At 46.0% G+C, this 12,810-nt stretch overlaps 1 protein-coding gene across 19 annotated transcripts in view; it reads right to left on the bottom strand.

Annotated features, from left to right (window-relative positions):
* The window catches only part of TTLL5 (tubulin tyrosine ligase like 5), a 279,659-nt gene that overhangs the window by 40,643 nt on the left and 226,206 nt on the right, over window positions 1–12,810 (bottom strand). For all 19 annotated transcript variants that reach the window (XR_006381664.1, XR_006381662.1, XR_006381665.1 and 16 more), the window contains one exon: window positions 7,179–7,261. Coding sequence is in view for 15 of the 19 variants with exons in the window: in XM_044230835.1 (XP_044086770.1) it covers window positions 7,179–7,261 (83 nt within the window). In the remaining 4 variants the exon portion in view is untranslated. The remainder of the gene's footprint in view (window positions 1–7,178; window positions 7,262–12,810) is intronic.

Raw genomic sequence — 12,810 nt, 5'->3', positions numbered from 1 at the left:
TCTAAACTGAAAGCCAAGCTGTCTCCTCCCCCACTTCCAACCAGGTTGTTCTGCTAGGCTTGAGTTTTGTTTCTGAACGTAGAAAGTTACTAAATGAAAAGAAAGAGGCCTCGGGACAGGAAAGCATGAAATTTCAATGGCTGACAGCCAGGCGATTTGGCCACGTAAAGGGATTCACATCCTTCTTGTGTGGCTGCAGCCAGATTGCGGCTAGCACCACACACACTGTGAAAACATCACTTGTAGAATACAGCCTAGAATGAAGTGAGTGCTGTGGCCAGTTGCTTAGAACTTGGTGATATAAACCTAATTGATTCAGATGTTTCCCTGTGTTCCCTGCTAGACATATTAAAGATAGTCTCTCCATTGCTGTGTATTCTAAGAATGTCCAAGTTGAGTGTGGTATGGTCCAGTCAGTGTGGCTATGGAGGCGATGAGAACAAGGCCTGGCAGGAAGTTGATTCTACTTAGGGTCCCAGAGAGAGGGTCCCTACGTGCCTCACAGGGGAAAACACCAGTGTGGTCCAGAGATGGAAGACAGGAGTGAGGAGAAAGTCTAGGCCAGAGCCTTATTTGGGATTTCCCTGGAAAAGGCAAGGCAGGACAGAGTAAACGGCTTAAGACTGGCTTGTTTTAGTAATTCTGGTGGCCTCTGGGCTACAGCGGTGCTCTCCAGCTGCCTGGAAGCTGGCCCTGGAGTGATCTGGGGCAAAGGAAATGTGGGTTTTCCATGTGAGAGTTAGATAAGGAGGTGGTTGGGTATATAAACTTGGGATTAGCTGGTTTCTGTCTGAAAGGCATACCCGTGGGCAAGCTGATAGGATCTTTCAGAATCACCTAGTTGTGGGATAGGCACTCCCCCTGGCTCCGTAAGGCCCCAAATGCAAAAGTATCAAGAATACAGAAAACACAGTTAACTGGCTCTGTGACGAAGAGATGCCAAACAGACGACACAGAACCTAAGAAGACACAGAATCGCGCATGTATTTAAATATGGCCCTTGCCTGAGACGACCAAGTGGGCGGCTTCGAGAATCTCATTCCCCGTTATCCTTCAGTGTGGCTCCCTCATTCTTTGATAAGGACAACTGACATTTTCTCAGTCTTAGATAACAAGCTATGCAAACACACTTCAATCTTCTCATCTCCTTCCTGCCTCCCTAAACCCATATGGGAAGGGGTTCTAGGACTGTTAGAGCTGGTGATGACATTCCTTTGTGACTGCGGTTGAAGGGACGTCTGCCAAGCAGTGATCTGCCTACACCCCATTCGCAACAAGGAGAAAGCAAGCATCCAGGTGGACTCTGGGTTCTCCCCGCTTCACTTCGTAAACTACTTGTTTCTCTTATTTGGCCTGGCAGGTGGCAATGGGCTGCCTCTGGGGCTTCCCAGCAGTTCTGCTGCACTATGGGAGGCCGGTCCTTCAGCGGCGCTCTGACCCACTCTGTTTTCTGAGACCATACACACTCGGCATGAGGTCTCACCACCGCAGCTCATCACAAAGTACAGCATCACCCACCCCTAGCTTGTGCACAGCTCAGTTCTGCAGGGCTGCTTGCAACAGACTGACGTGTGGAGAGATGGGCTCTTTCCCAAGGCTTCTCTGCAGATGATCTTATTTTGCCATGCAATGTTCTGGGTGGATTGTAAGAGATACTAATGAAATAGGTTCAAGGAAAGTGATATTACAACTGTGGCAGGTCCAAGTCTCTCAGTCCTGGAAACTGATGGACATTAGTACTTCTTGGCAGGCCAGTGGTTTAGTTTGGAGCTTGGTGTCACATTCATTCTTTTGGCTGCCAGTCTCCTCAAGGAAATATGGACCTTCTCGCTTTAGTTTTCTATATTTTGTTAGTTGTTCATCTCTGGATAGGCTGCTTCGTATCAGAATTAAAGGATCATTGGCAAAGTATTACCAAGACAACTCTGGTTGTTTTCAGTTTCACTGGTACATTTTGGTAGATGACCAAGCCATGGATTTGGTGTTCCTTTCTCTCTTCTCATTCCTTTTTGGAAAGAGTTTAGAAGGGCTGGGGAAAGATATTTGAAGCTTTCTGATCCAATGTAAATGAATTCTGTGGTGGGTAAATAATTTTCCTCCCTCCTTTGCTCTCCTGGGGGTACTCTGATGAATAATGTTTCTCAAATAAGTCTGTAAGTATTCCCCTAGACGTAAGAAGGGTATTAAGCTACTAGCAGTATGCCTTTAATGCTTTAGTGTGTTCGGTAGAGCAAAGAGGAAAGGAATCGTCACAACCTTGTGGTTTCATAGAATTTTCTGAAAGTTCTGAAGGCCATGGGCTGGGAACAAAACACCGTGGGGCAGTGCTAATGGTGGGAGTACAGCCTCACGAGCTCAAAGTCAGGCCATCCCTTTAATGTTGGAGATTTTTACGGACCGGGTTTACAGTTTGTTTTGCTGCCAATGACAGCATATGCTTATCTTCACTCAGAAAAAAGCATATTAATCAACCTCACAAAAAAAACCTTTTTTCAAAGTTGTGTTCCTTCCTGCCTTCCATTACTTGGAAGTCCAGTTCACAAACTATACAACTCTAATCTGACAGCCTTCTTTAATAATATATGTCTTTAACAATAGTCATTCTCTTTAGAGGCTATTGCAATTTGACCTTCAAATACCATGTCCTCCAGTGTATTCTGTTACTCTTTACCTGTGATAACTTGATTATGGCTTTAGTTTCTTCCTTTGATTGGTTTCATGTCCCCATATTTTTAAACAAAAGCCTCCATAATAGTAAGGAAATTTCTTACTGCCACAGCGCCACCTACTGGTGGTCCAGTGCAGAAGCATGCTAGCAGTAGCTTTGACTCACAGTCCTTCTGAGTTCTGGTTTTATAAAACCAAAATTTCTTTGTCATTCTGAGAAACTGTCACTTCTCTTGATAGCTATTAAGCCTCTTGCTGTGATATAAAGTCAGCAAGTTATAATAAAAAAATATGCTCTTATTCTTACTGTTACCTTAAATTGGCCCTGACTTCACCGACTTTGATTTTCTCTGTCCTATAACTGTAGCAAGGGCTCCAGATTGTGTGGGCAAGGGTTTGGATCTGGCGAAAATAACTTGGGGAGCTTCCAAAGATCCTGAAAAATGTAAAAAAAATCCCTACTTAACACTTTATTTGATCTTGGTGAAAGGACAAGAGGTCAAATCTAAAACTAGTCTTAGGATAGGACAACAACCAGAGAGAAGAATAGCAAGGGACACCAGGCCTGGAAAACTGCCCAGAATATAGCATCAGGTGGCGGGTGACAGAAGGACCAAAGAAGGAAAGAGAGGGTTGAGAAATACATCGAACATAAAGAACGGAGGAAATAAACAGCTACGTGTATTGCAAGAAAACAAACAAACAAAAACCAAATTTAGGTTTTAGGGGATAACTACCCAGATGCTGACATTGAGTTTCTTGCCAAACACCAAATCTGTGCCCCTTGTTTTCTAACACTGTCAGAGTGGGTAATCAACCTAAATTCTTACCCCTCTGGCTCCAGGGAGAAAAGATCATTCTGGGAACAATAAAGGATATAAGCCTCTAGGGCAAGCATCTCAAGAGGTTTATTTATTTTCATTATTAATCTACTATACTCCAGATCCATCCAGGATCCATGACAACTATATAACGCTTGGTGAAAGGCATAAGAATCTAATAATAAAAATAGGTCATTCCGCTGAGAACTGCCGGGCAAATGATTTCGTTTCCAAAGTTAAAGTGACTTCTAGATCCTTAGAGTTTATGCTCCACTGGGTTTACTCTGTATTAAAATAAGTCCCTTTCTCTTGTCTTATGGGGAGTTGGTGAAGTGGGCAGCCGGAGTCATAGTGATGTCCTGCTGCCCCACCTCCATGCAAAGAAAGAGGATATAGCTAAACTGTGTTTTACCGAGGCCCCAAATTACCAACACTTAACAAGGACATTGTTTCTCACTTCTTGTAAATGAAATCTAACGCTGGTGTTCAAAAGGCAGTAAGAATCCCTCTACCAACTACAGACCCGTACGAGCTTTAAACAACAATAACAAATTGGGGTGGGGGGTGGACAGAGGCTGGGCTCCAGGACAGAAAAGGCATAGGCAGAAGCTAAGGCCAGGGATGAGGGCAGCTGGTACAGCCTCAGACCCTACAAGAATGGTGGTTTACACTATCAAGCCAGCACGAGAGAAATGCCAGTTATCTAATCTGTGGCTCCCTGCTATTTTAGTTCACCATCTCCACTTCAGAACTCAAGAACGCCATGCTTATAAAGAACGAAGGCCAATGGCTTTGGCTTTGAGCCAAAGGCCCTCACTCTAGCCTTCCTTCTCAAGTTTCCCAATCTGCTGACTCTACACCTTTCCTTCCATAGCAAACTCAGAATGTTTAGCTTGCAGGAGGGAAGTCAAGGAAAAAGTAATGTTCGTGGAGCATTCCAGGCCTTCTGCTAGCAGCCCTCACATCCACTACCTCATTTCATGTTCACAATTAGAAGAACACTGTCACTAGGGGGAAAGGGTTCTGAGTTGTTTTTCAACAGTGCGCTGGGCTGAACGAGTTATCTTATTCAGGCGCCCGATGAACAAAGTGACACGGCTTTAAGGCCTGGTTGGCTAGACTTGTAGAGGGTCAAGGGGCCAGGAAACAGACTTCTGCTATACTCATGCCGTTGATAATACCATGTTTAACCAGCTGAGTTAACCGGACTAGACAGGGGCTTAAATACCTGTCCGAGTCAGTGTGGTGCTTCCTGTTGGGGCAGAAACGTCCCATCTCTGAGAGACATGTCAACTTTGACTTACTGTGGGGGTTGCTCTCCCTTCTTATGGGTTTAAAGAAAAATGTTGCTGATGCCAACCTACCCTCGTTTTTGTAGGACACCCTTCTGAACCCCTAGAAGAACACCTTTAAATCTACGTGTCACAGAGAAAAACATATGCTTTGTAGTTGAAACCCTGAAGTGCCAGGTAGTTCCTGACTAGCCGCAGAAGTAACTCTAATGGGGTTAGCTGCTGTCATACTGCCAAGGCAAAATATTGATTGGGAAGGATTGAAAATACCATGTTCATCAGTGTTTCTTTAACTGAGGATCAGGAACACCAGGAAAGGCACAGAACGGAAACAAATTCAAGACACTTTAGAGGTCCAGAGTCATTGGAGACAAAAGCAGTAAAGAGCAGGCAGCCTAAACAAGGTGACAAGAATAATGCACTTGTCTTAAGACAGAAGCAGGGAAAACTAGATATCGGGATCCAGGGAGACACACAACTTCTTTATGCTCTGTGGCTTTATGCGGCTACCGAGTTCATTGCGACTGTTACAAAATCTCTAACAGATAACTTCAGTCAGGAAATACGAATTCATGATGAGATGCTGAGAGTATGAGCCCTCGAACTTCCAACTCCCCCAGCCAGAGCACACGCAGAGAGTTCAAGTCTGCACGTGACACATCAGTTGGACATACAAATGTGGCAGGCACGTTTCTTGCCTCTCCTACGCTTTGCAACCCTCCCCGGCTGCAGCAGTTATCTGGGTAGAGATACTCAGCTGTCTGTGGTGCAAAATTCTCCCAGCCACCCAGTTCCCAGGCCGTAACAGTTCCAGGGGGAAATTTTATTTCCTTAAAAATAACTACCATATTCTAGCAATTCTTTTTTGGGGGAGGGGAAGAGCAAGTAGATATCCATCAAATATTTCTTGAATTCAGGTTCAAGATTTTCAGTGGAGAGCAAAATCTTTACACTCTTATATTATTACCTGAATGGGTGTCGTTATAAAGCTTTTGTCTATATATTTTGTCCTTTAGGTCCACAGGAAGCCCATGACATATATGGAATTATCCCCAGGATACAGTCCAACCAAGTTTCTCGCTGGTCTTATAATCATTTGAATGTCTATTATGTCCCATACACACCCTCCACACCCCAGGCCTAGATTCCTCGATGGCTGCTTCTTGCACTCGGGACCAAGTTCCCCTACACGGCTCACGAACTGGCCCTCCTATCGCCATGACCTGTTCTCCTGCTGCTCCCCGCCCAAGCTCTTAGTCCCTAGCTATGGTGACACAGGAGGGCTCTCAGGACACCATGCATTTGCACCCCCCTACTCCGGCCCCCATTTGTGCAGGCCTTATTCTTTCTTCCTGGAACTCTTTCGGCCCCACGCCTCCCCTCTCTTGGGGGACTTGTCAGCGTGCAACCCTCCGCTTAGATGTTTCTTCCTCTAGAAGAAACATGCACTCTAATCCCTAAAGAGCCCAGGCCAAGTCTCTGGGCTTCCAAGACGGCCCTGCCATTTACTAGCTATGAGGTTTGGGATGTGTTTCATAATCTGTGCCTTTATTTCCTCAGCTGTGAAATGGGCAACACAGTTCCTGCTCTATGCCTGTTTGGTGAACAAATGAGTTATCATGTGTGAAGCATTCAGAACTGCGTCGAACACACCAGATGTTCAGCCACTGCTGCCTGTGGTTATTCTACACATCCCCAGGCCCTTGAGAACCACCCAGCCTGTACCCACTCCCTGCTGACTCTTCTCTCTCCCTGAGTCTGTAGGGTCCCTGGCCGCAGGGTCTGCCTGGTGCACCCTCTGTGTCCCTCAGTGCCCAGCGTCTTTCTCCATGGGTCGTGCTCAGTAAGAAATATTTGTGGAAGGGAATCCACGTGATTTTCTTTTAGTTTCCTAATTACTTATCAGCATGTTTTTTACAAATTAGTACTCCTAGAAAACTCTCCCTGGGCCGATGCTGCCTGACTTTTAGTCAGGTCCCTACACTGATCCCTACACTGAGAGGCTTTAAGATCTCAGTACGTATCTGGCAATGGACCAACAGGCCATCACGCTAGTGTGACAGGCCCCCGACCAAAGACAAGGGCTCCAGTGTGCGGAGGAGCCAGCGGGAGCTACTACGGGTGGGGATCCGAGATGAACAGGGAGGAACACCAGTCAGACACAGGCCTTTCTACTAAATGCTGCAAATCCCATTACACTCTCCCGGACTGAGAAACTTGTCTACCCCGAACTAGTTCTGGAAAACCATTCCATCCTCAAGCGGCCATTTGCAATGCTTCCAAAGCCCGGATGCTCCTTCATTCTTTGAACTGCACGTTTCTTCTGAGGCACAAGTGAGAACACGCCCAGGGTGGCCCCCGCCCCGTCATCCCGGCCTCCATGGCTGTGCCCACTGACCTGTGGGGCCGGTGATGGGAGCAAAGGCCGCAGCGTTCAGGCTGCCCTGGAGTCCGTTCAGCTGCCCTTCCGCGGAGGATCCCCTGAAACACAAGCAGGTCGGTCAGACAGCAGACGGGAGCGGGAACTCAAATCCCTGCCCTCTGGGGGCTCTGCCTTGTCGTCTTCACTGAAAGGACCTCTAGGACCAACCTCTCCCTTCTTCTGAAACATTGCCTTGCTCCTTCCCCTGGAAGGTAGTTTCCAGAAAGCACATGATCATGACCATGGCTGTGTCTCCGGTGCCTCACACAGCGCCTGGTGCCTAAGAGGCACTCAGCAAATGCGTTTATCGATGAATAAATGCTGTTCCCAGCATTGACCTGGATAAATCACGAGGTGAGGCATTTCTAAAAAAACCACGTTTCAAGCAGGCCAGTGGTTCTCAACTGAGGTACAAAGGAGGGACAGAGTTTGCCCTGACTCCTGCCCTTCCCCAAGGGACATTTGGCAGTGTTGACACATTTGGGGGTGTCACAGCCGTGGGGTCTACTGGCCTCTGGTGGGGTGAGCCAGGAATGGAGCTAAGTATTTCCTACGGCACGCTGGAAGGTGTCCGCAAGGCCCAAGATGTCTGCAGCGCTGAGGCTGAGAAGCCATTATACAGAAGCACCTGCCCTCACGGCTGCTCTGACAAGACACAGGACGCAGGGTCCTGCATGCTCTGGGCCCAGATTCCCCAGCCACATGCCTTAGAAATTCTGTGACTCGCTTACAGACCATGCCAGGTCTCCCGACTACAGGCTCTCATTGCATTTACAAAATTATAATTATGAGACCGTGTAACTGGTTGCTTTAGTTCTGTCATCCTCGCTAAAAGTCTCCACAAAGACAAGAGATTTTATCCGCCTTACTCACCATTGTCTCCATAGCTCCCAATACTGCATTTTGCACACATTAGGTATTTATTAAGTATTTTAAAAATAATCTGATCCATTGTCCCATAAATACAAATTACTGGTTAGACCCGTCTACTTTGCCTTCAGTTGATGTGTGCAAATTTTACCTTGGAAGATTCAAATTTTCCTATGCTCAGTTCGTTATTTGTTGAGCAGCGTTCAATCCAACCTGTGAAACCCTTCTCCGAGCACTAGTTTTCCATTTGTTCATCCATGCAAAAAATACTTCTGGAGTACTGTGCTTGGTACTAGTGAGGAGGTAGATATTAGGCAAATACACAAGGTACAAACTATGTGATAACTGCCAGGGAGAAAAAGCACAAGGTGATTTAAGAGGATGAAACAAGGGGATCTGATGCAGACGGCGATGAGAGTGGTCAAGGATGGTCTGAAAAGATCACATTTTAGCCGAGTTATGAAATTATGAGAAGCAGGGATTGGCCAAGAGTAGGGAACAGGTAAGAGCTTTCCATGGAGAGGAAACAGCATATATGTATAATGAATCTGAGACAGAGGTTTAGAATGTCCTACGAGCCTTTAAAAACGAACAAGGTGGAGGGGCAGGCAAGTAGTGTCTGCCAAACGTCCTTGACAGGAACCACCTGGGATCACTTATTCATCATGGAGCTTTCCAGGCCCTTCCCTTGGAGATACTGACTCAGTGGGTCTGGGATAAAGCCTGCAAACTGAGGCTTTTCCTAGCTCCACAGGTGTCTGGTTTCTATCGCTAGAGAAGTAAGGGAAACATTGACTTGCGGGTAAGGTGGTACAAGGGCACTTAGAGACCCTGGCAGATGCTCAGGTGGTCCCTACGGCCTCAAAGAGACACATCCCTTGAGAGCACACCCCAGCAGTGAGGCGAGGATGGCACTGTCCTGTACCCTTCCCCTCCAAGAAGCTGCAGTCCGGGCCCTGCCCACTCCTTTCCACTCGCCTTTGGAGGACAAGGAAACTGGAGACAAAAAAAGGGAGAGAAAGGAACAGAGGGCTTCTCCCTTTTCCCATGAGCCTCAGCCTTGGACAGCTATCCCTGAAATGCTTATGCATTTTATTTCAGCCCTTTATGGACCCAAAGAACTACCCAAAGCATCTATAGCTAATATTGGCTCTTCCAGATCCAAGTGAAAAAGGAAAAGTTCTGGAGCCTGGGATGGGATCTTTCCTCCATAGAAATTAAAAACCATCCAAAGAAAAATCACAAACCTTAGGGCCGCTCGACCACATGAGGAGCAGCGAAGTCTAGAAAAGCCACAGGGCTGGTCTCAGGTCACAGAGGAATTAAATAGTGAAAGGGAGAGAGGCAGGCAAAACACTGGAGTCAGTAGAAGAAACGAAAGCGGGGAACAGGGATCTACCGGAGGGATGAGCAGAGTTCTTACGTGTTTACAACTCATGAGTTCAAGGTCCTCAAACTCTTTTTCCTCTCCCCTCTTCTCTGGAATTCTTATCCCACCCTTCACCTTCATGGACGTCCTCCTGTTCCTCTCCCAACATCTCCTGCGCCTATGACTGTCCCCTTGTCCCCAGCTTCTGTCACTCTTCCACCCTCCTCTGTCCATCCATTTCCGCCACAGGCCTCGGGAGCTACATCTGATTCTGACTTCGAACACTGCTCATGATTCTGCTGTTTCTAGCACAGGCTCCCCATTTTCCCAGTGGTGGAGAAATGTGTCCAGCAGCCGTTCAAGAGGAAATTCAGAGTGAGTTTTTCCATGAAAATGCTGGTACGCAAAATGGTTGGGGTCTGCGTTTTTACTACTTCAGGCACACCAGGGGTAAATAGGCTTTTGTGGTGATAACATCATGTCCCTGGGAAAACACATTTCAGCTTCTGGACAACCCACTCCTAAATGAGAACTTCTGAACCACAGCTTGTTTATTATGTATGTTAATCTGTATGTTATTTTGTACTTGCTGGCCTCCTTCTGCAATAATTCTTTGCTGCTTTCCTGGGAGCACCTGTGTTTTGGGAAATAGTTACACAGGAAGGTATGTACGTGTTCCCTTGCTTGTCTAAGTCAGTCACTGCTTTGATATCAAGACACCTCAGAGGGTTGTTAAGAATTAAATGAGATGGTGCATCTTAGTGCAGTGTCTGGCATTATATTAATGGCTATATAAACATTAACTTTTATTAGTATTGGTATTTTTACTTAGAAATACCAACCATCTCTGCATTCACCATAAGCCTATCTATCCACTGAAATACTAAGTCGGGGGACTCAGTGACTCTGATTCAGTATGGAACAGGACTGCTAAACAAACTACAGAAGGACCACAACATATTCAGAACTTAGACATTAACAGTAATTTGCTATTAAAGTCAGAAGGTAGTTAAGTGGCAATCCACCAGGCAGAAATCGCATGGTCAAAATTACTCTTCAACTCCCCGAAGAGAGGTCTATTTGAGATTGACAAACAACCTCTCAATAAATCCAATATACACGTATTTTCAGCATCAGAACGAACCACCGTTTCTTCACCTGTGTGAAGTGGCTGGCCTGTCATCTATCATGGCTTTCTGCATAAAAAGAGCCCACAGCATGGGGGAGGCTCGTCCTACCTGAGAGGCTGGTAGGAAAGGAGATGGATGGGCAGGAAGGATACATCTCCCATCCAGCCCATCCCATCCCATCCCATCCCATCCCATCCCAAGAGGAACGTGGAATGGAGTCAGCTCCTACTGAAATTGCACATTCCCTTGCTCTCTGGAGAGCTGAACGTGCGAAGTTACATGTGTGTCTGGTGCAGTCCCATTTCCTGTCGCTGACCACAGCACATAAGGAATATGAAGAGGTGGCTAGAAGATGAACTCAGAAAAGTGACTTCTAAAAGTTTCAAGAATTCTGCAGAGAGGAAAACCAAAAAGATGGGACAAGAGAAGTGCCATTAATTTTATACTACACCAAAGTTAGTTTAAACCAAGAAGAGTGCTACATGGGACTAGGTAGTCCCACGGCATTTCTTAATTGCACTTCTTGGAAGTGGGGCAGGTTCCAGGAGATGGAGGAGCCCAAGATACAGTCCAACGTCAGGAGTTTGAGACTTCCTACAGTCTCAGCTGTGGTGCTGGGCTTAGTTCAGACCTGTCTCCAAAGGACAAACTGTGTAATTATCAAAATCCACTGAAGGAAGGGCAGGCTTCCGGGAGAACAGAGCATCTTCAGTGCGGACATGACACATGGCCATGCGTACACGGTAGCGCGTATGGCAGCAGTGAAGAAGTCTAACTAGAAAAATTCCATTAATAATGACAGGCTCTTTTCAACTAAGGCAGGACCTTCCCTTGGGATAGATTCAGGGCCAGTAACTGAAGAGTTTCTTTAGGTATTAAGTGTGCACTTTCTAACCCAGAATTCAATTTACTGGCTTCACTCTGCCTACTCCTTTGATCTCTTGCATTTTCCTGAAGTCTAAGAAAAGGCCTGACTCTGAGGAGGGGAGAACAGCCTCTCAGCCTTTCCAAGAAACGGTTTCAGTAATGCATTACAAATAAATAATATCTTCATAAGCAGAAATATTGTCTACATTTATTATTGAAAGATTTCTTCTAGTTCTAGTCTCTACTTTGCGTATACATGCGATCAGACAGCTGGCTAGGAATTCCACTGGCGTCAGGAGCACACGAACCAGCCAGCCTATGAGACGGATCATCACCAGTCAGGGAGGGTTCTAATAAGCAAAATCCCTACTATCCATTTTGCTGGTAAGGCTTCTGACCTGCTTTTTCGTGATCTTTATTTCCTTTATTTGTGGTTTCCTCTATTCCTTTTTTTTCCCCCTCCCATTATTTTGATCAGTGGAAACTTTACTGAAAGTGATATCCTTTCTTTAAGATCTGTTTTGTTCATTACTTCACAAGATTGACTGTGGTTTGGTGCTATATTGTTTCTCTTCGAGTTCTTTTCAAGACTTTCCACATCTCTAACACAGAGGTACTAGTTTTCTGTTCCAATGGTTTCATAAAAGTTTATCTTGGATCCATGCCACCACATCAGGGATGACCTTTCTACAGAAGTTGGGACCCACAAAAGAAAAATGCTCAGGATTTCGCAGGAAGAGGAGAGCTAGAGATGCTGGCCTTGCCGGGCATGTGGCTGACAGGCGGGTGGCATTTGAGAAGGTCCTGAAAAGAAACCCCAAACTTGATCATTTTTTAAAATATTGATGAAACCAACCTCTTTCAATTCCCAAAGGAGAGAAGAAATCTCAAGGTACAAGTTAGGTTAAAGAACTAAATTCCAAAAGGAACACGTACTGATTTTTCTTAGCAAACATTTACTCACAGATGAATCCTCTCGAGTTTCTCACCACCTACACGTGCACTGGTGTCTCTGTGCTTCTTCCTTTTATCCATCAGGCCAGGGATTATGTATGTGTTGCCCAAACAGAAGCTAATAAGCTAATCCTTAACAAGTAACAATGAGAACATTATTAAATTGGGTTCTGGTTCCAAAACCAATTCAGGAAACACATCGCGAAGTCAACTTCTGTGTAGTGCGCACAAGACGCCATTTTATAACTACACTACACGTGGGGTGCCTGGGTGGCTCAGTGGGTTAAAGCCTCTGCCTTCTGCTCAGGTCATGATCCCAGGGTCCTGGGATTGAGCCCCGCATTGGGCTCTCTGCTCGGCGGGGAGCCTGCTTCCTCCTCTCTCTCTCTGCCTACTTGTGATCTCTGTCAAATAAATA

This window comes from Neovison vison, chromosome 13 (assembly GCF_020171115.1).
Source record: "Neovison vison isolate M4711 chromosome 13, ASM_NN_V1, whole genome shotgun sequence".
NCBI classification, from domain to species: domain Eukaryota; kingdom Metazoa; phylum Chordata; class Mammalia; order Carnivora; family Mustelidae; genus Neogale; species Neogale vison.
The sequence above is the reverse complement of the archived record's forward strand: the minus strand, read 5'-3'. Positions and strand labels throughout refer to the sequence as shown.